General features: G+C 45.3%; 1 protein-coding gene and 9 non-coding genes across 10 annotated transcripts; 5 read left to right on the top strand and 5 right to left on the bottom strand.

Annotated features, from left to right (window-relative positions):
• Positions 1–971: 971 nt before the first annotated feature.
• trnad-guc (transfer RNA aspartic acid (anticodon GUC)) lies at positions 972–1,043 on the bottom strand. Its single transcript has one exon. It is a non-coding gene; the product is annotated as a tRNA-Asp (tRNA).
• Positions 1,044–2,015: 972 nt separating this feature from the next.
• trnad-guc (transfer RNA aspartic acid (anticodon GUC)) lies at positions 2,016–2,087 on the top strand. Its single transcript has one exon. It is a non-coding gene; the product is annotated as a tRNA-Asp (tRNA).
• Positions 2,088–4,132: 2,045 nt separating this feature from the next.
• Positions 4,133–4,204, top strand: trnad-guc (transfer RNA aspartic acid (anticodon GUC)). The gene has a single exon. It is a non-coding gene; the product is annotated as a tRNA-Asp (tRNA).
• Positions 4,205–5,205: 1,001 nt separating this feature from the next.
• Positions 5,206–5,277, bottom strand: trnad-guc (transfer RNA aspartic acid (anticodon GUC)). The gene has a single exon. It is a non-coding gene; the product is annotated as a tRNA-Asp (tRNA).
• A 972-nt stretch (positions 5,278–6,249) lies between these two features.
• On the top strand, positions 6,250–6,321 carry trnad-guc (transfer RNA aspartic acid (anticodon GUC)). The gene has a single exon. It is a non-coding gene; the product is annotated as a tRNA-Asp (tRNA).
• Positions 6,322–7,322: 1,001 nt separating this feature from the next.
• Positions 7,323–7,394, bottom strand: trnad-guc (transfer RNA aspartic acid (anticodon GUC)). The gene has a single exon. It is a non-coding gene; the product is annotated as a tRNA-Asp (tRNA).
• A 972-nt stretch (positions 7,395–8,366) lies between these two features.
• trnad-guc (transfer RNA aspartic acid (anticodon GUC)) lies at positions 8,367–8,438 on the top strand. The gene has a single exon. It is a non-coding gene; the product is annotated as a tRNA-Asp (tRNA).
• A 1,001-nt stretch (positions 8,439–9,439) lies between these two features.
• trnad-guc (transfer RNA aspartic acid (anticodon GUC)) lies at positions 9,440–9,511 on the bottom strand. The gene has a single exon. It is a non-coding gene; the product is annotated as a tRNA-Asp (tRNA).
• A 972-nt stretch (positions 9,512–10,483) lies between these two features.
• On the top strand, positions 10,484–10,555 carry trnad-guc (transfer RNA aspartic acid (anticodon GUC)). The gene has a single exon. It is a non-coding gene; the product is annotated as a tRNA-Asp (tRNA).
• A 10,905-nt stretch (positions 10,556–21,460) lies between these two features.
• Positions 21,461–24,119, bottom strand: LOC137309370 (zona pellucida sperm-binding protein 3-like). Its single transcript, XM_067977619.1, has 8 exons — positions 23,945–24,119; positions 22,949–23,046; positions 22,758–22,861; positions 22,489–22,666; positions 22,276–22,402; positions 22,116–22,195; positions 21,708–22,034; positions 21,461–21,629 (listed from the first exon to the last, which is right to left on the bottom strand). Exons 2-7 carry the CDS (start codon positions 23,044–23,046, stop codon positions 21,851–21,853), a joined length of 771 nt encoding a protein of 256 aa, XP_067833720.1. The 5' UTR covers positions 23,945–24,119; the 3' UTR covers positions 21,461–21,629; positions 21,708–21,850.
• Between the last annotated feature and the right edge of the window lie 1,820 nt (positions 24,120–25,939).

The raw sequence follows: 25,939 nt of genomic DNA, 5'->3' as shown, positions 1-25,939 counted from the left end.
TTTATCTGAAATATTGGATGTTGAAAATACAATGAAAAACTGACTCGGCCTTTCCCACTTCTGCAATTTGATTTCACAGCGATTTTAAATATCTGCTCTCTGCCTCACGCTTCAGCTCGATGTGAGAACCACAATGATGGGCAAGAAATAAAACGCAGAATCGCGCTGTCACCAGCCCGAAACAGAGAGAGACAGGTCTTGGAACAGGCGCAGACATGAAAGATCTTACATACAGCAATGAAAAGGATGCACGTTTCAGTGAATCTATTTTAACGACTTCTTTGATGACAATTTGTTTAACTTTCCACATGCCACTGTTGAAAGAAGACTTACTTTCTATCTCTTTATTAGTCAAGGTCCAGAGAAAAATTATTTGGGGAGCAGGGAAAAAGTGACAGATAGAAAGAAAGAGAGAGACACTCAGAAACGCATATAACAAGTGAGACAGACATAGTCATATTCACACATACACAAACACACACATTCCTAGCTACATAAACACACCAATAACCTGAAAGTAACACAGGACTACTTGACAAACAGTGGAAGCAGCATGCTGTTGAGAGAGCTTAGCGATCCCACAAACAACGGATCAGATCAAAGCTCTGCAGTCCTGCCACACCCATTTGTGAATGATGGTGGATAATTAAACAACTAACGGGAAGAGGCTCTATGAACATCCCCATCCTCAATGATGGTAAAGCCCAGCACGTGAGTGCAAAGTTTTAGAAACCGTCTTCAGCCAGAAGTGCCGAGTGGATGATCCATCTCGACCTCCTCCCGAAATCCCCACCATCACAGAAGCCAGTCGAACATCGAGGTGAAGAGTGACGCTGAGAGCAGATTTTAAAACCGCTGGAAAATCAGTGAAATTAAATTGGGGAAAGTGGGAAACTCCGAGTCAGTTTTTCACTGTATATTCCGCATCCAATATTGGAGATAAAAGCTTTTGAAGGCGGCGAAAATTTAATCTCCTCGTCGGGGAATTGAACCCCGGTCTCCCGCGTGACAGGCGGGGATACTCACCACTATACTAACGAGGAGCTGCTACATTGACCGTGCACTCATCCCAGATGGCGTTAGACATGCTTCATGTATCAGTGCATTTCTTTTAACTATTTATTTGATGATAGTTTGCTTCATTTTCCACGGGCCACTCTTGAAAGAACCTTTTACATTTCCTTCTCTTTGTTAGACAACGACAACTGACTCAGTCTTTCTTTCGTTCTTTCTTTCTCTCTTATCGTGGTGAGTTGCCCCGCCTTAGTCCGGGGTTTCATTCCCCGACGGGGAGGAAGCATTTATCAGACGCCAACTTTTAATTTTATGTCTTCGCCGAGCTTCTTCCTGAACAAAAACTGCAGAGCAACAAAACAGGTGATTGTCACTTTCAGAATATTATTGTATGGAGACTATTTGAGGACTGGATGCAGAGCAATTGTGATTTTTACTAACTGGTGATTAAGGTGACAGATTAGAAATTCATTCATTGGTTCAAATCTGACAGACTTCAGATCCCGTCATTCATCAACCTGTTTCATCTCTGCGTTTCAAAATTCAACAAGTTTCTTGTAGAATTAATAATTCTTAAGTGAATTAAAATTCCACAGCATTGAGTACCTCGAGTTTTATGCTCATTTTAATTGATCTGCAAGATTTCACGAAATCTACGACAGAAATAGAACAAAAATCAGCCAAATTATCCATATTCTGACTCTCAGTATTTCTGAGTCAATCCATGTGCATGTGTGTCTGTTTCTGCGTGTCTGTCTGTCTGTCTGTGTATGTGCCTCATATTTTCTATATTTTCCTGAGAAGATCTGTCTCTTTCTGTCTCACTCTCTCCCGCGTTACCCACATCATGATCCAACATGTGATGCAAAAGTGGTCGGTAATTTTTCTTTCAACAGTGGTTCGTGGAAAGTGAAACAAACTGTCATCAAATGAACAGTTCAAACAGATTCACTGAAAAGTGAAGCATCTTTGGTGAATATACGGTAAATGTCTGTACCAATTCCTCGTTAGTATAGTGGTGAGTATCCCCGCCTGTCACGCGGGAGACCGGGGTTCAATTCCCCGACGAGGAGGTTATTGCTGCTTTCGAAGCTTCACTTTCATTTATCTGAAATATTGGATGTTGAAAATACAATGAAAAACTGACTCGGCCTTTCCCACTTCTGCAATTTGATTTCACAGCGATTTTAAATATCTGCTCTCTGCCTCACGCTTCAGCTCGATGTGAGAACCACAATGATGGGCAAGAAATAAAACGCAGAATCGCGCTGTCACCAGCCCGAAACAGAGAGAGACAGGTCTCGGAACAGGCGCAGACATGAAAGATCTTACATACAGCAATGAAAAGGATGCACGTTTCAGTGAATCTATTTTAACGACTTCTTTGATGACAATTTGTTTAACTTTCCACATGCCACTGTTGAAAGAAGACTTACTTTCTATCTCTTTATTAGTCAAGGTCCAGAGAAAAATTATTTGGGGAGCAGGGAAAAAGTGACAGATAGAAAGAAAGAGAGAGACACTCAGAAACGCATATAACAAGTGAGACAGACATAGTCATATTCACACATACACAAACACACACATTCCTAGCTACATAAACACACCAATAACCTGAAAGTAACACAGGACTACTTGACAAACAGTGGAAGCAGCATGCTGTTGAGAGAGCTTAGCGATCCCACAAACAACGGATCAGATCAAAGCTCTGCAGTCCTGCCACACCCATTTGTGAATGATGGTGGATAATTAAACAACTAACGGGAAGAGGCTCTATGAACATCCCCATCCTCAATGATGGTAAAGCCCAGCACGTGAGTGCAAAGTTTTAGAAACCGTCTTCAGCCAGAAGTGCCGAGTGGATGATCCATCTCGACCTCCTCCCGAAATCCCCACCATCACAGAAGCCAGTCGAACATCGAGGTGAAGAGTGACGCTGAGAGCAGATTTTAAAACCGCTGGAAAATCAGTGAAATTAAATTGGGGAAAGTGGGAAACTCCGAGTCAGTTTTTCACTGTATATTCCGCATCCAATATTGGAGATAAAAGCTTTTGAAGGCGGCGAAAATTTAATCTCCTCGCCGGGGAATTGAACCCCGGTCTCCCGCGTGACAGGCGGGGATACTCACCACTATACTAACGAGGAGCTGCTACATTGACCGTGCACTCATCCCAGATGGCGTTAGACATGCTTCATGTATCAGTGCATTTCTTTTAACTATTTATTTGATGATAGTTTGTTTCATTTTCCACGGGCCACTCTTGAAAGAACCTTTTACATTTCCTTCTCTTTGTTAGACAACGACAACTGACTCTGTCTTTCTTTCGTTCTTTCTTTCTCTCTTATCGTGGTGAGTTGCCCCGCCTTAGTCCGGGGTTTCATTCCCCGACGGGGAGGAAGCATTTATCAGACGCCAACTTTTAATTTTATGTCTTCGCCGAGCTTCTTCCTGAACAAAAACTGCAGAGCAACAAAACAGGTGATTGTCACTTTCAGAATATTATTGTACGGAGACTATTTGAGGACTGGATGCGGAGCAATTGTGATTTTTACTAACTGGTGATTAAGGTGACAGATTAGAAATTCATTCATTGGTTCAAATCTGACAGACTTCAGATCCCGTCATTCATCAACCTGTTTCATCTCTGCGTTTCAAAATTCAACAAGTTTCTTGTAGAATTAATAATTCTTAAGTGAATTAAAATTCCACAGCATTGAGTACCTCGAGTTTTATGCTCATTTTAATTGATCTGCAAGATTTCACGAAATCTACGACAGAAATAGAACAAAAATCAGCCAAATTATCCATATTCTGACTCTCAGTATTTCTGAGTCAATCCATGTGCATGTGTGTCTGTTTCTGCGTGTCTGTCTGTCTGTCTGTGTATGTGCCTCATATTTTCTATATTTTCCTGAGAAGATCTGTCTCTTTCTGTCTCACTCTCTCCCGCGTTACCCACATCATGATCCAACATGTGATGCAAAAGTGGTCGGTAATTTTTCTTTCAACAGTGGTTCGTGGAAAGTGAAACAAACTGTCATCAAATGAACAGTTCAAACAGATTCACTGAAAAGTGAAGCATCTTTGGTGAATATACGGTAAATGTCTGTACCAATTCCTCGTTAGTATAGTGGTGAGTATCCCCGCCTGTCACGCGGGAGACCGGGGTTCAATTCCCCGACGAGGAGGTTATTGCTGCTTTCGAAGCTTCACTTTCATTTATCTGAAATATTGGATGTTGAAAATACAATGAAAAACTGACTCGGCCTTTCCCACTTCTGCAATTTGATTTCACAGCGATTTTAAATATCTGCTCTCTGCCTCACGCTTCAGCTCGATGTGAGAACCACAATGATGGGCAAGAAATAAAACGCAGAATCGCGCTGTCACCAGCCCGAAACAGAGAGAGACAGGTCTCGGAACAGGCGCAGACATGAAAGATCTTACATACAGCAATGAAAAGGATGCACGTTTCAGTGAATCTATTTTAACGACTTCTTTGATGACAATTTGTTTAACTTTCCACATGCCACTGTTGAAAGAAGACTTACTTTCTATCTCTTTATTAGTCAAGGTCCAGAGAAAAATTATTTGGGGAGCAGGGAAAAAGTGACAGATAGAAAGAAAGAGAGAGACACTCAGAAACGCATATAACAAGTGAGACAGACATAGTCATATTCACACATACACAAACACACACATTCCTAGCGACATAAACACACCAATAACCTGAAAGTAACACAGGACTACTTGACAAACAGTGGAAGCAGCATGCTGTTGAGAGAGCTTAGCGATCCCACAAACAACGGATCAGATCAAAGCTCTGCAGTCCTGCCACACCCATTTGTGAATGATGGTGGATAATTAAACAACTAACGGGAAGAGGCTCTATGAACATCCCCATCCTCAATGATGGTAAAGCCCAGCACGTGAGTGCAAAGTTTTAGAAACCGTCTTCAGCCAGAAGTGCCGAGTGGATGATCCATCTCGACCTCCTCCCGAAATCCCCACCATCACAGAAGCCAGTCGAACATCGAGGTGAAGAGTGACGCTGAGAGCAGATTTTAAAACCGCTGGAAAATCAGTGAAATTAAATTGGGGAAAGTGGGAAACTCCGAGTCAGTTTTTCACTGTATATTCCGCATCCAATATTGGAGATAAAAGCTTTTGAAGGCGGCGAAAATTTAATCTCCTCGTCGGGGAATTGAACCCCGGTCTCCCGCGTGACAGGCGGGGATACTCACCACTATACTAACGAGGAGCTGCTACATTGACCGTGCACTCATCCCAGATGGCGTTAGACATGCTTCATGTATCAGTGCATTTCTTTTAACTATTTATTTGATGATAGTTTGCTTCATTTTCCACGGGCCACTCTTGAAAGAACCTTTTACATTTCCTTCTCTTTGTTAGACAACGACAACTGACTCAGTCTTTCTTTCGTTCTTTCTTTCTCTCTTATCGTGGTGAGTTGCCCCGCCTTAGTCCGGGGTTTCATTCCCCGACGGGGAGGAAGCATTTATCAGACGCCAACTTTTAATTTTATGTCTTCGCCGAGCTTCTTCCTGAACAAAAACTGCAGAGCAACAAAACAGGTGATTGTCACTTTCAGAATATTATTGTACGGAGACTATTTGAGGACTGGATGCAGAGCAATTGTGATTTTTACTAACTGGTGATTAAGGTGACAGAGTAGAAATTCATTCATTGGTTCAAATCTGACAGACTTCAGATCCCGTCATTCATCAACCTGTTTCATCTCTGCGTTTCAAAATTCAACAAGTTTCTTGTAGAATTAATAATTCTTAAGTGAATTAAAATTCCACAGCATTGAGTACCTCGAGTTTTATGCTCATTTTAATTGATCTGCAAGATTTCACGAAATCTACGACAGAAATAGAACAAAAATCAGCCAAATTATCCATATTCTGACTCTCAGTATTTCTGAGTCAATCCATGTGCATGTGTGTCTGTTTCTGCGTGTCTGTCTGTCTGTCTGTGTATGTGCCTCATATTTTCTATATTTTCCTGAGAAGATCTGTCTCTTTCTGTCTCACTCTCTCCCGCGTTACCCACATCATGATCCAACATGTGATGCAAAAGTGGTCGGTAATTTTTCTTTCAACAGTGGTTCGTGGAAAGTGAAACAAACTGTCATCAAATGAACAGTTCAAACAGATTCACTGAAAAGTGAAGCATCTTTGGTGAATATACGGTAAATGTCTGTACCAATTCCTCGTTAGTATAGTGGTGAGTATCCCCGCCTGTCACGCGGGAGACCGGGGTTCAATTCCCCGACGAGGAGGTTATTGCTGCTTTCGAAGCTTCACTTTCATTTATCTGAAATATTGGATGTTGAAAATACAATGAAAAACTGACTCGGCCTTTCCCACTTCTGCAATTTGATTTCACAGCGATTTTAAATATCTGCTCTCTGCCTCACGCTTCAGCTCGATGTGAGAACCACAATGATGGGCAAGAAATAAAACGCAGAATCGCGCTGTCACCAGCCCGAAACAGAGAGAGACAGGTCTCGGAACAGGCGCAGACATGAAAGATCTTACATACAGCAATGAAAAGGATGCACGTTTCAGTGAATCTATTTTAACGACTTCTTTGATGACAATTTGTTTAACTTTCCACATGCCACTGTTGAAAGAAGACTTACTTTCTATCTCTTTATTAGTCAAGGTCCAGAGAAAAATTATTTGGGGAGCAGGGAAAAAGTGACAGATAGAAAGAAAGAGAGAGACACTCAGAAACGCATATAACAAGTGAGACAGACATAGTCATATTCACACATACACAAACACACACATTCCTAGCGACATAAACACACCAATAACCTGAAAGTAACACAGGACTACTTGACAAACAGTGGAAGCAGCATGCTGTTGAGAGAGCTTAGCGATCCCACAAACAACGGATCAGATCAAAGCTCTGCAGTCCTGCCACACCCATTTGTGAATGATGGTGGATAATTAAACAACTAACGGGAAGAGGCTCTATGAACATCCCCATCCTCAATGATGGTAAAGCCCAGCACGTGAGTGCAAAGTTTTAGAAACCGTCTTCAGCCAGAAGTGCCGAGTGGATGATCCATCTCGACCTCCTCCCGAAATCCCCACCATCACAGAAGCCAGTCGAACATCGAGGTGAAGAGTGACGCTGAGAGCAGATTTTAAAACCGCTGGAAAATCAGTGAAATTAAATTGGGGAAAGTGGGAAACTCCGAGTCAGTTTTTCACTGTATATTCCGCATCCAATATTGGAGATAAAAGCTTTTGAAGGCGGCGAAAATTTAATCTCCTCGTCGGGGAATTGAACCCCGGTCTCCCGCGTGACAGGCGGGGATACTCACCACTATACTAACGAGGAGCTGCTACATTGACCGTGCACTCATCCCAGATGGCGTTAGACATGCTTCATGTATCAGTGCATTTCTTTTAACTATTTATTTGATGATAGTTTGTTTCATTTTCCACGGGCCACTCTTGAAAGAACCTTTTACATTTCCTTCTCTTTGTTAGACAACGACAACTGACTCTGTCTTTCTTTCGTTCTTTCTTTCTCTCTTATCGTGGTGAGTTGCCCCGCCTTAGTCCGGGGTTTCATTCCCCGACGGGGAGGAAGCATTTATCAGACGCCAACTTTTAATTTTATGTCTTCGCCGAGCTTCTTCCTGAACAAAAACTGCAGAGCAACAAAACAGGTGATTGTCACTTTCAGAATATTATTGTACGGAGACTATTTGAGGACTGGATGCAGAGCAATTGTGATTTTTACTAACTGGTGATTAAGGTGACAGATTAGAAATTCATTCATTGGTTCAAATCTGACAGACTTCAGATCCCGTCATTCATCAACCTGTTTCATCTCTGCGTTTCAAAATTCAACAAGTTTCTTGTAGAATTAATAATTCTTAAGTGAATTAAAATTCCACAGCATTGAGTACCTCGAGTTTTATGCTCATTTTAATTGATCTGCAAGATTTCACGAAATCTACGACAGAAATAGAACAAAAATCAGCCAAATTATCCATATTCTGACTCTCAGTATTTCTGAGTCAATCCATGTGCATGTGTGTCTGTTTCTGTGTGTCTGTCTGTCTGTCTGTGTATGTGCCTCATATTTTCTATATTTTCCTGAGAAGATCTGTCTCTTTCTGTCTCACTCTCTCCCGCGTTACCCACATCATGATCCAACATGTGATGCAAAAGTGGTCGGTAATTTTTCTTTCAACAGTGGTTCGTGGAAAGTGAAACAAACTGTCATCAAATGAACAGTTCAAACAGATTCACTGAAAAGTGAAGCATCTTTGGTGAATATACGGTAAATGTCTGTACCAATTCCTCGTTAGTATAGTGGTGAGTATCCCCGCCTGTCACGCGGGAGACCGGGGTTCAATTCCCCGACGAGGAGGTTATTGCTGCTTTCGAAGCTTCACTTTCATTTATCTGAAATATTGGATGTTGAAAATACAATGAAAAACTGACTCGGCCTTTCCCACTTCTGCAATTTGATTTCACAGCGATTTTAAATATCTGCTCTCTGCCTCACGCTTCAGCTCGATGTGAGAACCACAATGATGGGCAAGAAATAAAACGCAGAATCGCGCTGTCACCAGCCCGAAACAGAGAGAGACGGGTCTCGGAACAGGCGCAGACATGAAAGATCTTACATACAGCAATGAAAAGGATGCACGTTTCAGTGAATCTATTTTAACGACTTCTTTGATGACAATTTGTTTAACTTTCCACATGCTACTGTTGAAAGAAGACTTACTTTCTATCTCTTTATTAGTCAAGGTCCAGAGAAAAATTATTTGGGGAGCAGGGAAAAAGTGACAGATAGAAAGAAAGAGAGAGACACTCAGAAACGCATATAACAAGTGAGACAGACATAGTCATATTCACACATACACAAACACACACATTCCTAGCTACATAAACACACCAATAACCTGAAAGTAACACAGGACTACTTGACAAACAGTGGAAGCAGCATGCTGTTGAGAGAGCTTAGCGATCCCACAAACAACGGATCAGATCAAAGCTCTGCAGTCCTGCCACACCCATTTGTGAATGATGGTGGATAATTAAACAACTAACGGGAAGAGGCTCTATGAACATCCCCATCCTCAATGATGGTAAAGCCCAGCACGTGAGTGCAAAGTTTTAGAAACCGTCTTCAGCCAGAAGTGCCGAGTGGATGATCCATCTCGGCCTCCTCCCGAAATCCCCACCATCACAGAAGCCAGTCGAACATCGAGGTGAAGAGTGACGCTGAGAGCAGATTTTAAAACCGCTGGAAAATCAGTGAAATTAAATTGGGGAAAGTGGGAAACTCCGAGTCAGTTTTTCACTGTATATTCCGCATCCAATATTGGAGATAAAAGCTTTTGAAGGCGGCGAAAATTTAATCTCCTCGTCGGGGAATTGAACCCCGGTCTCCCGCGTGACAGGCGGGGATACTCACCACTATACTAACGAGGAGCTGCTACATTGACCGTGCACTCATCCCAGATGGCGTTAGACATGCTTCATGTATCAGTGCATTTCTTTTAACTATTTATTTGATGATAGTTTGTTTCATTTTCCACGGGCCACTCTTGAAAGAACCTTTTACATTTCCTTCTCTTTGTTAGACAACGACAACTGACTCTGTCTTTCTTTCGTTCTTTCTTTCTCTCTTATCGTGGTGAGTTGCCCCGCCTTAGTCCGGGGTTTCATTCCCCGACGGGGAGGAAGCATTTATCAGACGCCAACTTTTAATTTTATGTCTTCGCCGAGCTTCTTCCTGAACAAAAACTGCAGAGCAACAAAACAGGTGATTGTCACTTTCAGAATATTATTGTACGGAGACTATTTGAGGACTGGATGCAGAGCAATTGTGATTTTTACTAACTGGTGATTAAGGTGACAGATTAGAAATTCATTCATTGGTTCAAATCTGACAGACTTCAGATCCCGTCATTCATCAACCTGTTTCATCTCTGCGTTTCAAAATTCAACAAGTTTCTTGTAGAATTAATAATTCTTAAGTGAATTAAAATTCCACAGCATTGAGTACCTCGAGTTTTATGCTCATTTTAATTGATCTGCAAGATTTCACGAAATCTACGACAGAAATAGAACAAAAATCAGCCAAATTATCCATATTCTGACTCTCAGTATTTCTGAGTCAATCCATGTGCATGTGTGTCTGTTTCTGCGTGTCTGTCTGTCTGTCTGTGTATGTGCCTCATATTTTCTATATTTTCCTGAGAAGATCTGTCTCTTTCTGTCTCACTCTCTCCCGCGTTACCCACATCATGATCCAACATGTGATGCAAAAGTGGTCGGTAATTTTTCTTTCAACAGTGGTTCGTGGAAAGTGAAACAAACTGTCATCAAATGAACAGTTCAAACAGATTCACTGAAAAGTGAAGCATCTTTGGTGAATATACGGTAAATGTCTGTACCAATTCCTCGTTAGTATAGTGGTGAGTATCCCCGCCTGTCACGCGGGAGACCGGGGTTCAATTCCCCGACGAGGAGGTTATTGCTGCTTTCGAAGCTTCACTTTCATTTATCTGAAATATTGGATGTTGAAAATACAATGAAAAACTGACTCGGCCTTTCCCACTTCTGCAATTTGATTTCACAGCGATTTTAAATATCTGCTCTCTGCCTCACGCTTCAGCTCGATGTGAGAACCACAATGATGGGCAAGAAATAAAACGCAGAATCGCGCTGTCACCAGCCCGAAACAGAGAGAGACAGGTCTCGGAACAGGCGCAGACATGAAAGATCTTACATACAGCAATGAAAAGGATGCACGTTTCAGTGAATCTATTTTAACGACTTCTTTGATGACAATTTGTTTAACTTTCCACATGCCACTGTTGAAAGAAGACTTACTTTCTATCTCTTTATTAGTCAAGGTCCAGAGAAAAATTATTTGGGGAGCAGGTTAAAAGTGACAGATAGAAAGAAAGAGAGAGACACTCAGAAACGCATATAACAAGTGAGACAGACATAGTCATATTCACACATACACAAACACACACATTCCGAGCTACATAAACACTCGCACACAGACATATACACACACCAATAACCTGAAAGTAACACAGGACTACTTGCCAAACAGTGGAAGCAGCATGCTGTCGACAGAGCTAAACGATCCCACAAACAACGGATCAGATCAAAGCTCTGCAGTCCTGCCACACCCATTTGTGAATGATGGTGGATAATTAAACAACTAATGGGAAGAGGCTCTATGAACATCCCCATCCTCAATGATGGTAAAGCCCAGCGTGTGAGTGCAAAGTTTTAGAAACCGTCTTCAGCCAGAAGTGCCGAGTGGATGATCCATCTCGGCCTCCTCCCGAAATCCCCACCATCACAGAATCCAGTCGAACATCGAGGTGAAGAGTGAAGCTGAGAGCAGATTTTAAAACCGCTGGAATATCAGTGAAATTAAATTGGGGAAAGTGGGACACTCCGAATCAGTTTGACACTGTCCATTCCGCATCCAATATTGGAAATGAATGAGAGAAAAGCTTCGAAAGGCGGCGGAAGTTTAATCCCCCCGTCGGGAAATTGAACCCCGGTCGCCCGCGTGACAGGCGGGGATACTCACCACTATACCAACGAGGAACTGCTGCACCCACCGTGCACTCATCCCAGATGGTGTTAGACATGCTTCATGTATCAGTGCATTTCTTTTAACTATTTATTTGATGACAGTTTGTTTCATTTTCCACGGGCCACTCTTGAAAGAACCTTTTGCATTTCCATCTCTTTGTTGGACAACGACAACTGACTCTGTCTTTCTTTCGTTCTTTCTTTCTCTCTTCTCGTGGTGAGTTGCCCCGCCTCAGTCCGGGGTTTAATTCCCCGACGGGGAGGAAGCATTTATCAGACGCCAACTTTTAATTTTATGTCTTCGCCGAGCTTCTTCCTAAAAAAAAACTACAGAGAAAAAAAACAGGTGATTGTCACTTTCAGAATATTAATGTACGGAGACTATTTGAGGACTGGATGCAGAGCAATTGTGATTTTGACTTCCTCGTGGTTCAGGTGACAGATTAAAATTTCATTCATTTCCCTCGCGCAGGTTCAAATCTGACAGACTTCAGATCCCGTCATTTATCAACGTGTTCATCTCTGCGTTTCAAAATTCAACAAGTTTCTTGTAGAATTAATAATTCTGAAGTGAATTAAAATTCCACGGCATTGAACACCTCGAGTTTTGTGCTCATTTTCATTGATCTTTGAGATTCCTCGAAATCTACGACAGAAATAGAACAAAAATCAGCCAAATTATCCATGTTCTGTCTCTCCATATTTCTGAGTCACTCCATGCGTATGCGTGCCTGTGTCTCTCTGTCTGTGTATGTGCCTCATATTTTCTTTGTTTTCTTGAGTCGGTCTTTCTCTGTCTCACTCTGTCCCGCGCTCCCCACATCATGATCCAACATGAGATGGAAAAGTGGTCGGTAATTCTTCTTTCAACAGTGGTCCGTGGAAATTTAAACAAACTGTCACCAAAAGAATAGCTCAAACAGATTTCCTGAAACGTGAAGCATCTGTGGTGAACGTACATCCCCTTCCGGCACCAGTTCCTCGTTAGTATCGTGGTGAGTATCAGTGTCTATCACCCTGGAGACTGGGGTCAATTCCCCGACGGGAAGGTCTGCCTTTAGAAGCTTCACTTTCATTTATCAGCAACATCGAATGAAGAAAATACAGTGAAAAACTGACTCGGACTTTTTCACTTTCTACGATTTAATTTCACTGATCTCCGAGCAGATTTTAAAATCCTCACCTCGATATCAGAACCACAATAATGAGGAAGAAATAAAACGCAGAATCGCCCTGTGAACAGACCCGGGCTAATTCACCAGCCCTAAACAGAGAGAGACAGAAAACTGCTCATTATTCCAGGATTATCCAGGAATCCAAAGATACCCCCGGTATCTCTTCTCGACCACAAACCGACTTCTTGCACCCCGTGCCTCCTCCACCCTCACCACAAAAATTGCGAGGAGCTCCTGGACTATTTTGTCACAAAGATTGAGACCATCCGTTCAGCTGCCGCTTCAGTGGAAAACTCTCCAGTGGCTGGAGTCAGAAGGAGCACAAAAGAAGATGGTAGTGGTTGTTGGAGGCCAATCATCTCAGCCCCAGGACATTGCTGCAGGAGTTCCTCAGGGCAGTGTCTTTGGCCCAACCATATTCAGCTGCTTCATCAATGAGCTTTCCCCCATCATAAGGTCAGAAATGGGGATGTTCGCTGATGATTGCGCAGTGTTCAGTTCCATTCGCAACCCCACAGATAAGAAGCAGTCCGTGCCCACATGCAGCAAGACCTGGACAATATCCAGGCTTGGGCTCATAAGTGGCAAGTAACATTCATGCCAGACAATTGCCAGGCAATGACAATCTCCAACAAGAGAGAGTCTGACCACCTCCCCTTGACATTCAACGGCACTACCATCGCCGAATCCCCCATCATCAACATCCTGGGGGTCACCATTGACCAGAAACTTAACTGGACCAGCCATATAAATACTGTGGCTACACGAGTAGGCCAGAAGCTGGGTATTCTGTGGTGAGTGACCCACCTCCGGACTCCCCAAAGCCTTTCCACCATCTACAAGGCACAAGTCAGGAGTGTGATAGAATACTCTCCACTTGCCTGGATGAGTGCAGCTCCAACAACACTCAAGAAGCTCGACACCATCCAGGACAAAGTAGCCCACTTGTTCGGCACCCCATCCACCACCTTAAACATTCACTCCCTTCACCACCGGCGCACTGTGGCTGCAGTGTGTACCATCCACAGGATGCACTGCAGCAACTCGCCAAGGCTTCTTCGACAGCACCTCCCAAACCCACGACCTCTAACATATAGAAGGACAAGGGCAGCAGGCACATGGGAACAACACCACCTGCACGTTCCCCTCCAAGTCACACACCATCCCGACTTGGAAATATATCACCGTTCCTTCATCGTCGCTGGGTCAAAATCCTGGAACTTCCTTCCTAACAGCACTGTGGGAGAACCTTCACCACATGGACTGCAACAGTTCAAGAAGGCGGCTCATCACCACCTTCTCAAGGGTAATTAGGGATGGGCAATAAATGGTGGCCTCGCCAGCGACGCCCACATCCCATGAACGATTAAAAAAAGGCAGTAATGGCGCGGCTGGGATACAAAACCATGCTGGCAAAGCTCAATGGATTAGCAGTCCATCACCTCAACCACTCAGCCACCTGGTCGCAAGAACAATGCAAAGAAATCCCTTTTATTTGATTCTTTCAAGGCAAAAATCTTGGACTCAAAGGTCAGAGTCGGAAAGCCGCTTTTCAATCACCAGTTCCGAGATTCTGGAGATCCTTGTGAAATGGTAGCGTGGCCGAGCGGTCTAAAGCGCTGGATTTAGGCTCCAGTCTCTGCGCTGCCATAATCTGAGCTGTTGAACATTTTAGCCTCATCACCAAAATCTTTCTTTTCTCAGCAGTGTCATGCGTGCCATTAATGTTGTTGGGGCACAACTGCCACACCTCATGTGCTGCGTCGTGATCGTTTTGTGGTTAACACTCTGCGTTGTGGTCGCAGTAACATCGGAGCGAATCCGAGTCTCCACAGAGTGTCATTTACCGATTTTCTCCATTGCCACATGTGCTGAGAGGATGCAGCAAGAAATCAATCTTTAGCACAAGAAATAATATTATTTTGGTGAAAACCTTTCAATTCCGTCAAATCCCACCTCTCTCACATGCCTGTACTTGATGTTCCACAGTTCAAACCCGCCTCTTCTCCCAACTTTTTCTAACTTCCACAGTCAATGGGCCGCCTTTATTTCCCTCCTTCTATTTCATGGACACTTTCCTGCTCCATTGCCGACTCTAACATTCACTTTCACGATCGCACGCCTTTAAGTTTGTTCTGCTCCGACCGCTGTTTCTATTGGGCACATGTCCCATTCACACCAATGTTCATTTGTGCCTTGAAACCAGTCGATACATTTCGATCTGCGTGACCGCTCGACAGACAAACACGACGAAAGCAGGGCTGGTCTCTGGAAAGACAGCCGCCCGAATGTTCACGAAATTTACTTGGGGAAACTTGTGATCCAGGGGATGGTAACTGAAGAACTGGTTTTTGTTTTGATGCTTGTTGGCTCTTTTCTCTCAGCAGTTGAGTTGCATGAGCGACGGGCAGCGTTACAGAGCTGCGAATGGCGGTTGAAAGGTGCACATTTGGCAAGTTGGGGCGGTGCAGTAAGATCGGAAGTGTTCCGCCTTGATCTTAATAGTTCTGTTGAAACCTGTGATTGAATCGAGTAGAGGATAAATGTAAAGAGCGCCTGTGGGGAAAAAGGAGCGATTACAGGTCATGAGCGGAAGGTCTTTCAAATTCTCGTGGCGCAGGACGCTGTGTGCGGAAACGGCAGATTTTAAACGCATGTGTCGGAAAGTAAAGTGTGATCTTGTGTGTGAGAAGAGCACAAGAAAGTTGTGCTTGAAGCTGCGCCCTTGAGGCAAGTTGCAGGTTGTCAGGAAAACTGCTATCGTGAAAGCTCAAAAATAAACCCAGAAACTGCTGGCAACACTCAGCAGGTCAGGTAGTATCTGTGGGGAGATACTCGCTTTACCGGGGGCGTCATTGTGCACTTTGATTAATACTAAAGACCTGTCGAAGATGGACGGGTTGCACCTCAACAAGGCTGGGACCAATGTCCTCGTAGGGATTTTACCCTTGACTTATCAGCGAGCGATACCGGCCTTTACTGGGCCTCAGCGATTTACAATGTATATGAGTGTAAAAAGATCTCTGACGCTAGCTACGTGGGAAAGTAAGCTGTGAGGAGGACACAAAGTGTCTGCAAAGGGATACAGACAGGTTACGTGAGTGGACAAGGTGGCAGGTGGAGTACAATGTGGGGAAATGAGGTTATTCACTTTGATAGGAAGAATAGAAAAACAAAATGTTTTAAAATGATGAGCAACTATTGAATATTCATGTTCAGAGAGACTTGGGTGTCCTGGTGCAAGAAACACAGAAAGTCAACATGTTGGTACAGCAAGCAATTAGGAAGGCAAATGGCATGTTGGCCTTTATTGCAAGGGGGCTGGAATACAAGAGTAAGGAAGTCTTGTTGCAATTGTACGGGGCTTTGGTGAGACCACACCTGGAGTACTGTGTACAGTTTTGGTCTCCTTATCTAAGCAAGGATAAACTTGCCTGAGAGGCGATGTAAGAAAGCTTCACTTGGAGATGAGGGTGATGATGCCTTTCCTCGTGGACTCTGCCATGCTGTCTGCCAGAAGCATATCCCCGTACACTTCCAGTCGGTCTGGGTCTATCCAGTCCCACAGAGCCAACGGCAGTTTCATGCCAGAGCGCCAGTAACGAATCTGCCCCGGTGACGAGGAGATGTCGACATATGTCTTCACCGCCTGGAGGTCATTTGGTGGGCGGATCGCCCGCCGTTTATAGAAACCGCGGGAATTTCCCTGCCGTTCATTTCAATGGGAATCAGAATGGTCTTGGGCTGTAGCACAAAGTGGGTGATAGCGGATAGGCCGCCCATCACACATCCCACCTGATATTCAGTTCCCTTGACTTCAGTGGGACTTGACTGAATATCAGGAGGAAGCTTCAGCGAGCGATACCGGCCGTCAGGCGGTACCGTCCAGGAAGAATTCCTGCCCCAGGTGGTTTTAATAACGAGCGGTCAATCTGCAAGGCCAGTTTTACACCAGATCACCAAGCGGAAAATGTACCCCAGAGAGTCTGTAATTATTCGTTCTGGGAACTGAAGTATATAGAAATTCAAGACAATAAATTTTCTGAATTTGTACATTTCCTGTGACCAGAACCCCGACCATCTCCTGTGGAACAAATGGATTTGTGTTAACATTGCAGAGAATCCATTGGAAATCCACATTGTGAATTGAAACATTCAGCATTGTACAAATTCCGGATTGGTGTCGGTCATTCAAACATTATCACAGACACTCGCTTTATTTCATCTTATTCATCTCTCTCCCACCGTGAGAAAAATATCTAACCCTCTGACACCAAAATCAACGAGCGACATATGTTTTCATCACGTTCATCGCGAAAAACTAATGGATCATCTTTAGTACAGCTGATTCAGACACTCTAAGAGGTCTCTTTTGGGCCTCTGTGAATGATCAATAAATGGATTGAAAAGGGCAGGTCAGTTAAAATCTGATTTTTTACCGTATTAACAAACAGCCAAGTGATTAGGAGATTCTAATTGCCAGTTTAGTGCAGACACCATGTGATGAGTTCAGCACTCACTCGAAAGCAAACTGAGAGCTGGTCTGTTTCTGTCTCTGTGATATTGGAAGGAGTGACTGGTTGTGTTTCAGGGGTCTGTGCTGTGCTGATGACTGGAGCAGAAAAAACATCTTTGGGCTGAAATCTACACCTGATTCTTTGATGCCTCGTGTGTTTGGACCTTTTGAACATCTGCTTTGCTCAGACAGCCTGTCATTGTCCTTCTTACAGAAACAAATATATGGAAAATATACAATCCTAGAATCTCACAGCACAAGAGGCCATTCGACCCATCGTGCAGTGGCCAGCTCTTTGAAGGATGTACCCGATTACTCCCATTCCCGTGCTCTTTACCCATAAACTTTGTAATTTTTACCTTTTCAAGTATTTATCCAATTTTCCTTTTAAAGTTACGATTGAATCGAGCTCCACCATCCTTTGAGGCAGTGCGTTCCAGATCATAACAATTCGCTGTGTAAAAAATCTCCTTATTTCCCTTCTAGTTCTTTTGCCAATCATCTTAAATCTGCGTCCGTTGGTTGCCGACCCTCCCGCCAGTGGGTGAAGTTTCTCCTTATTTACTCGATCAAAACCCCTCTTAATTTTGAACACGTGGATTACTTCTACCCTTAACCTTCATTGCTCGAAGCAGAACAATCCCAGGTTCTCGAGTCTCTCCACACAACTAAACCCCATCCCTGGTATAATTCTGGGAAATCTCCTCGCCATCCTCTCCAAGACCTTGACATCGTTAATAAATTATAGTGCCCAGAATTGGACACAATACTTCAGATGAGGCCTGAACAATGATTTATAAACGTTTAACATAACTTCCTTGCCTTTGTACTCTATTTCTCGATTATTAAGCCAAGGAACCGGATGCTGTTTTAACGGTTTCACCAACTTGTGCTGCCGCCCTCCGCTCTAATCCCATTGCCCGTCTCTCGGTCCTGACCCCGGGCTCGGGGACTCTCGGCCGGTCCAGGGCCCTTTAAGAGGGACGCGCCACACTGCGCATGTGCGCCGTTTATTTAAATCAAACCGCGCGATTCAAAGGAAAAGTGACGTCAGTTTCCGTCACAATAAAAACCGCTCGTTCTCAACCGAAAAAACGGAAAGTTTGTCTCGCGACACAACAGGAAGCGGCCGCTGATCCGGCGGGTGATGTGCGCATGTGCGAACATTCTCCCAGAGTGCAGCGCGGCCCGTCTCAGAGATGGGGCCTTTTCTCTGCCGCTCTGCATTGTGGGAGATTCGGCCGCCATGACGGGCCCGGGTCACCGAGTTCATCCAATCACAGGTGAAGCTTCCCGGATTGGTGGAACCGACAGAGTGCAGGTGGTCTGTGGAGCGAGAGAATCTCTGAGAAGAGGGGCAGCCAATTGGGGAAATCACAGGAGGTGGTGACCGGTCATAAACCCAATCGGTGAATGACGGATTGAACCAAGGAAAGGAATGAAGAAACTCGACTGGGACCTGTGGGAACAGGCGGACTAATAAATTTAACCCGTGTCCAGTTCAGGTCACCACATTACAGGAAAGATGGGATTGCACCAGAGAGGGTCCAGAGGAGATTTACAAGGATGGTCCAGGACTGGAGAATTTTAGCTATGAGGAAGGATTGGATCGGCTGGAGTTGTTTTCATTGAAACAGAGGAGGCTGAGGGGGGATTTAATTGAGGTGTATAAAATTATTGGGGGCCACGCGGACTGCGTCACTTCAAGGCGGCAACTCACCCCCACCTTCTCAAAGGCAAATGGGATGGGCAATAAATGCTGCCCTTGCCAGTAACACCCACATCCCATGAACAAATAAAAAAAGAATATGAAGGTCCTATATCCCTTCGCAGAGAGGCCAATAACCAGGGGGCATATATTTCAAATAATTGGAAGAATTCGAGGGGATCTGGGGATAATTTTTTTCACCCAGAGGGTGGTGTGGGTTTGAACCTGACTCGCTGAAAGGGTGGAAGAGGCAGAAACCAACATCACTTTTTATAAGTACTTGGATGCGCACTTGAAGTCCCGTCACCTGCAAGGCTGCGGACCAAGACCAAGAGTGCGATTAGGCTGGATAGCTTTTTCAGCTGGCACAGACAATGGGCCGAATAGCCTCCTTCTGTGCTGTAAATTTCTATGATTCTATAACCCCTAGGTTCAAATGTAACATGGCAAAAGATACATGTCTACGGTTCAAAAAAATATCTTTATAGGGAGGGGACAATGTAGAGTTCTGCCCGAAAATGTTGTTCACACAGACTCCATGAATTATTTTAAATGGGAATAATAGTGGAGGCACCTTGGAACAGAGGAACATTAAATTGGATGAGGGGGCGAGAGGAAAGTCACCTGTTTCTGTCCTGTAAGATCCTAAGCTTCATTGAGAATGAATTCATGAAGCATTTCTACATGGTATTTTGTTGCAACATTTTAAAAATACCCCAAAGTAGTTCTCCTGGTGTCCTGACCAGTATATCCAGTTTGTAAAGCCTCCCTGAAATGTTTACATGTAAATCAGACAACAGTCAGAAGAGGGTAGGATGGCCCTACACGACACTACAATGTATTGTCATCTATTGGGTTTAATGTTTCCTAACATTATTCATCAATAGTGTGAGGAAGCTCAGAGTGAAAGTGAGGAGGGGCCGTCTGACTGCAGTTTCCACTGGAAGAAAAATCACCTTGTGTGCAGTGAGCAGAAATGAATTGCTATTGTTAAAAGTTCCCACTAACTTATTGTGATTCTACTGCAACAGAGCGAGCCTGGATCTCCTGCTATGTTTAAACACTAAACTTCAGTGATTATAGCTCAAGTAAAATAATACTATGATTTGATTTAAATGGAGAAGTGGTTTCCACCTGCCAAAGAATGTTGTCTGAAGCGAGGGTGTTTACTGCTAACAGCTCCCATCCTGTTTAATAGACCCCCTGAATGACTGATTTACCAAAAAGAAAAACCCAGCTCAGTAAAGATAAACAAATATGCTCTTATTAAATCTGAAGAACATTTTATGAACAAATTTCAGTATTACAAAGGCAAGGTTGTCCCAGACATGGATTGTACCCAATTCACTGTAAAGTTATAAAGACACAGCCAGTTTAACGACCAGGGGACATAACCTCGAAGTTCGAATTAGGACTTCCAGGAACGAAGTTAAGAGACACTTCTACACACAACGAGTGGGAGAAGTTAGGAACACTCTTCCACAAATGGCAGTTGATGCTAGCTCAATTGTTAAATCTATTATCTCAGGTTAAAATTTTGTTAATCAAAAAGGTAAGGGATATGACTAAGGCAGGTATATGGAGTTATGTCACAGATCAACCATGATCTCATTGAATGGTGGACCAGGCGAGAGGGGCTAAATGGCCAACTCCTGTTCCTATTGCCACCCCTCAAATATAGTGAATGATAAACAATAACGTAATCTGAAAAATAGCACTAACTACTTACAATACAATCCTGAGGGCCTGCCGTGAGGGGAAGCTGAGGATAACGAAACTTCAGTCTGTGCTCACGAGAAGACAGGTGAAATTCAAATCCAACAGAGGTAAATCACAACCGCTGGGCTCCCCGTCCCTCGCACTCTGTGCCTGTACCCAATGAGCACAACATTGCCCCCTGTGAACATTAATCTTAACACTGGGCATTGGAAATTTACTTGGAGCCCCAGCCCAACAAAACAAAGATCTTCACACCAGGGGCAGAGATCTTCAATCTTGGAAGAGAGTTCAAGTCCACCCACTTTCAATCCTATTGGTGTTTGGACAATTAGCTCCAAATGGGAAAGTTTAGGAGTTTGGAGCCCATGTGCGGATTCGAGTGATCAATGGCCAGAGAGCACCAAGGGAATGATTGGGCAGTCAACCACCCGGCACCAGGACTTCAGGCCAGTCCCACTGTCCCTTCAGAGCTCATTGACCTGCACAATGAGGGCCTGGCAAGCCTTCACCCATTGCTGCAGCCATCCCTGGACTGGGCCTGGATACACTATTACCAGCCATTCTGCCACAAGTTACATGGACCCATTTCAACCCATTTCACTAACAGGAGGAACTGACGGAGGAGTGCAGTGTGTTACTAACACGGTATTGAGCACTCATTGTGTCGTTGACTGGAGACAGTGAGAAATGAGCAACCAGCCATGAGAAGATACAAGTGGTCACTGCTTTATTGGTCATTTGATAACTAGTTAAACTGGGTTTGCTTGTGTTTCCTGTTCAGGAACAAGGCAATCCAAGAAGCAGAGATCAGAGAGACAGCGCTCACAGTCAGGGCCAAGATCAGGACCACCTCAGACGCCACACCTATAAAGCAACAAGAAACCAATGGTTAGTGAAGGAAATACTGAGAGGAAAATGGAAACTAGCAGTCGGCCAACTCACCACCTGGAGACCTCTCCTGCATCCTTTGCTCAACATCATTAAGGGGCTCAGTTGCCAGGTCTGTCACATGAGGATCCAGAATGACCAAGGGTCCAAGTGAGGCCTCACCCTCCCACTTCAACTCAGCATCACTCTCTGCAATATCAAACATTCCAGTTAGAGGGTAAAGGGTGACCTCCAACAATCAAGAGGATCAATGTCCTACCAGGTCCAGATACAAGATCCCTCCTTCCTCTGGAATCAACGAGGAAATCCCTTGTGGCACTGCAGTTGCCCAGATGACAACAGGCACACACGTCATTGGTCGATTCTTCCAATGGGGTCCAGCTCAACCAGAGAATCAGTTTATCAACCAGGTTGTCCATCACCCTTCAATCAACACATCCCTGAACGAGAGAGGGAACTTACATATTCTGGAAAGTACAAGCTTTGTTCATGGAATCTCTCCGATCCACTGCAGCAACTTTCAGGTGACAGGTGATGAAAATCTGAGGGACACATTCAATACAAGTTGTTATTTAGTGACCTCCTCCCAACACGGGGAACCCAATGTTTGGCTTCCTCTTACCAAGGAACGGTCATCTCCAAAGAAGCGGAACGCATCCAGATCAAACTGGAGTTTGTCCAGCTTACGTTCACCTCTTGGCAACACAAAGGTTGAAAAGGAGTCCTCAGCTTTGCTGTCCAGGAGGCAACTGAAGAAAGATTTATAAAACAGACAAAGTGAATTAAGTGAACCTATTGAGACAGAACCAGCTGGAGAAAGCAGAGAGCTCCTTACCCATGGGAGTCAATGATGTTGTATCTTGGGGTGGAATCCTTGTCTGGGCTCAATGCAGCTGTACAGCTGTCAATGTAGAGCTTCAAGGGCATGTGGTTGGTCATTGAAACAGAGGCCTCAATGTGAATGAGGTCACCCAGGTAGTAGACAGTCGAGGTGCGCTCTGGAAGCCAGTCATCTGAAGTACAAGAGGACAAGGGTTGGAGACAGTGGGTGTAACTCCCAGTGGGAGACGACAGAAAAGCACTCGCCATCCACCCATCACATACCGTTCATAAGACGCAGTGAGAATGACAGAAGCCCTTCTCCAGACTTGGTCGAGCTGAATGGGATCCAGGTGGGCTTGATAGGGTCACTGCTCACATTGCCCTTCCTGAAAGGAGAGTACAGTAATTTCAGGACAACTTCACAGAACTGCACCTGCTGTGGACCTTATTTGCAATAGAGTAAAGATTCTTACCTAAAATAGTGGCACTCAATGGGAATGACAATAACAGATCCACGAGCATTTGGGGTGTGGTTCAGGTGGGTGGTGTCGACCAGGAAATCGCCAGCCATCTGAAAGACATCAGGTTGAGGAATGAAGAGCTGGTCTCATTGGACAAAAGCTATTTCTGGTCATTTTCCTACCCTGTTAAGCAGCAGTTTGAGGGGTTTCAGCTGCTCCTCAATGACACATGATTGAAGCAGCTCCACCATTGGTAGAAGTTGCCTGGAGCAGCCTCTGTTACTCTGCTCAGTCCACCTTCTATTACAGGGGACTTCAGGCCTGCAGTCAGAAACCCCTGAAATGATTGGCACTGCCAGATTTGATGAGCATTCTTTCCCATATAGATTCGAGCTTTCACCTTAAGGGGCTCAAGTTACCCCTGATATGGAGCACAAAACACAACACCACTTTTAAATCTCATCTGTGTCCGTGGAATCAGTGGTATTGGCAGGTGTCAGAACCAAAAGTGGAGTTCCCCTTTAATACACTGTATCCCAATTATTGTTCCACTTGTTTCATCTTTCAAGGGAAGTCTCAACAGGAACTTCCACACTGAACATTCATTGACCACAAGTTGAGGCAACAGGCCTGAATATCCACAGGAAGGAACGGAAAAGATAAATCAATTGAGGCACAAAAGAACAGAGTGGTTTGGAGAAATGCAGGTGAAGGTTCAAGGTCAATAGAATTGAATCTCAGAGTTAGAGAGTAGCAATGACCCATTTAAGAAAGATGCAGTCCCTCAGTGACAAGTTGAATTTCTTTTTAAATATAAAGCGAAGATTGACATGTCAACATAAAGAAGTAGTTTCACACAGGGTGATACTTCACAGTGGGCAAAAATTTATACACAGATTTCATTCAGGGATCTCCTCAGTGGCTGGAGTTTCCCCCGATGTTAATGAGTTCAGAGTGGGCAGTAATCCACACAGTGAAATTGGAACAAGAGTTGAGGAATCACATTACCTGCAATCTGCTGCCACATTCATGGAGCCCATAGTCAAAGAGGACAGTGTGGTTCTGAGAGTAGATCCCAGTTGGCCGACAACCTGCTGTCCCCAGGGTCAGGTCAGCAGCTTTAATCAGGTGCCTGGTTCTAAATAAATCCAAGTTTACCCTCACCAGCAGGTTCTGCTCTCCACACTGCACCATCACAGTCTGCAGTGGAGAGAGACTTCTCCCCTCAGACACACTGAAATGGGAACCAAAGGGATGCAGAGGGGGAGGGACTCTCTGGGGCACAGGGGTGGGTTTTACTCTTCTCCATGGAAATCTCTGGCCTCTAAACTATTGCCAAATATCAGAGCAACAAACCACTCCAACTAACACCAGCACTGGGAACAAACCTCTCACTACAAAATCCCCCATGATACCAAATAACTCAACTATCACTTTACCCACCAACCAGCACCCTTGTTTTTCTCTTTTTTTTTGTGTTTTTTAGGCCCCCCTTTTATAAGAAGTGGGGGGTGCAGGGTGTGCTTAAGTACTAAAAACCAAATAAAACGAAACCAGGCATCAAATTAAAATTTTATTTTCCTCGTCCAGGATGCACTCCAGCCCCTGCGGTGCCCACCGTTCGCGGAAAGCCTCAAGCGTAACGGCAGACACCGCGTGCTCCATCTCCAGGGCCACCCGGGCGCGGAGCAACCCGCGAAAGAGAGGCAGACAGGACGAGCGACCGCCCCCACGGACCGCGAGCATCCTGGACCTGTGGATATCCAGGATGCACTCCAGTTTCGTCTAGTTTTCTGGTGGGTCAGTGGCGGGTTGACTCCCTGCCGGAGGAGCTCAGGCCTTTCGCCTGGAGTACCACGCACCTCCGGTACCTGGGAGTCTACCTCGGCCCTGCCGAGGAAGCCTGGCCGGCGAACTGGGAAGAGCTGGAGGCCAAGGTCGCCGCTCGCCTGGCGCGCTGGACAGGACTGCTCCGAGTGTTATCCTACAGGGGTCGAGTGCTGGTCATAAACCAGCTGGTGGCCGCCATGTTGTGGTACCGGTTGGTCACTTTGACCCCACCCCCCGAGTTTGTCGCCAAGATTCAGAGGAAGTTCGTCGACTTCTTCTGGGCCAGAGGGATACACTGGGTCGCTGCCGCGGTCCTGAGTCTCCCGCTTAGGGAGGGCGGTCAGGGGCTGGTGTGCGTCCGCACCCTGGTGGCAACTTTCCGCCTTCGGACGCTGCGGCGATACCTGTACGTTGAGCGTCCTCTTAGATGCCGTGCGCTGGCGACGTATTTTTTCCGCCAGCTGCACGGCCTGAACTACGACACGCAGCTCCTGTTCATCTCGCTGGTGGGCGGCCGCATGTCTTTGCAGGAGCTGCCTGTCTTTTACCAGGATCTGCTCAGGGTCTGGAGCACGGTCGCCTCCGGTCGGAGCTCTCGCCCGTCAGGGGTAGCGGCCGTCCTGCAGGAGCCGCTACTCGGGAATCCGTTCCTCCGCGATATCGGCTTCGGCCACTCGCGGCTGTCGGTGCGGAGGGCCGTGGCCGGTCGGGTGACCAGAGTCAGGGACGGCCTGGATGGCGGTGGGTCGGGTTGGTTGGAGCCGTGGGCGCTCGCCGCACGGATGTCCTCGTGGCGTGCCGGGGACGCGGCCATCGCCATCCAGGCATTGAAATCGGCGCTCGGCCCTGACTCCACTCGGGATGTGGAGGCGGCTCAGGCGTGAGGAGCCATCCCGTCCGACCTGACCCCCGTTCGGACGGAGTTCCTCCTCGGCGCCAAACCCCGGAACCTCCCTCGGGGGGTCGCGCCTCACAACTTGAGCCGTCTCTCGGAAATTCCCTCCGTGCCGTTTCACACCGCGCAGAGGGAATTCCTGTACGGGCTGCTCCTGCACACCATCCACTTCCTCGCCCTCGTCTCTCGGCCGGACACGCCCTGGCGTACCATCCTGCCGTCCGGCGGAGACGGGGGTGCCCAGTGTGGGGCTTTCTACTCAGGGATCCTCCCGTGTT

The sequence above is a fragment of the Heptranchias perlo genome, unplaced genomic scaffold, assembly GCF_035084215.1.
Source record: "Heptranchias perlo isolate sHepPer1 unplaced genomic scaffold, sHepPer1.hap1 HAP1_SCAFFOLD_163, whole genome shotgun sequence".
NCBI lineage: Eukaryota > Metazoa > Chordata > Chondrichthyes > Hexanchiformes > Hexanchidae > Heptranchias > Heptranchias perlo.
Note: the sequence above shows the minus strand (reverse complement) of the source record. Positions and strands in the feature narration are given on the sequence as shown.

What these genes read in the sequence shown, in the direction of transcription:
- LOC137309370 (XM_067977619.1), bottom strand. Translation starts at nt 23,046, where the DNA reads ATGGCTGGCGATTTCCTGGTCGACACCACCCACCTGAACCACACCCCA. An exon ending in ATTGAGTGCCACTATTTTAG is followed by an intron (nt 22,862 to 22,948) that starts GTAAGAATCTTT and finishes CTCTCCTTTCAG; the next exon opens with GAAGGGCAATGTGAGCAGTG. An exon ending in GCTTGTACTTTCCAGAATAT is followed by an intron (nt 22,035 to 22,115) that starts GTAAGTTCCCTC and finishes TCTCTGGTTGAG; the next exon opens with CTGGACCCCATTGGAAGAAT.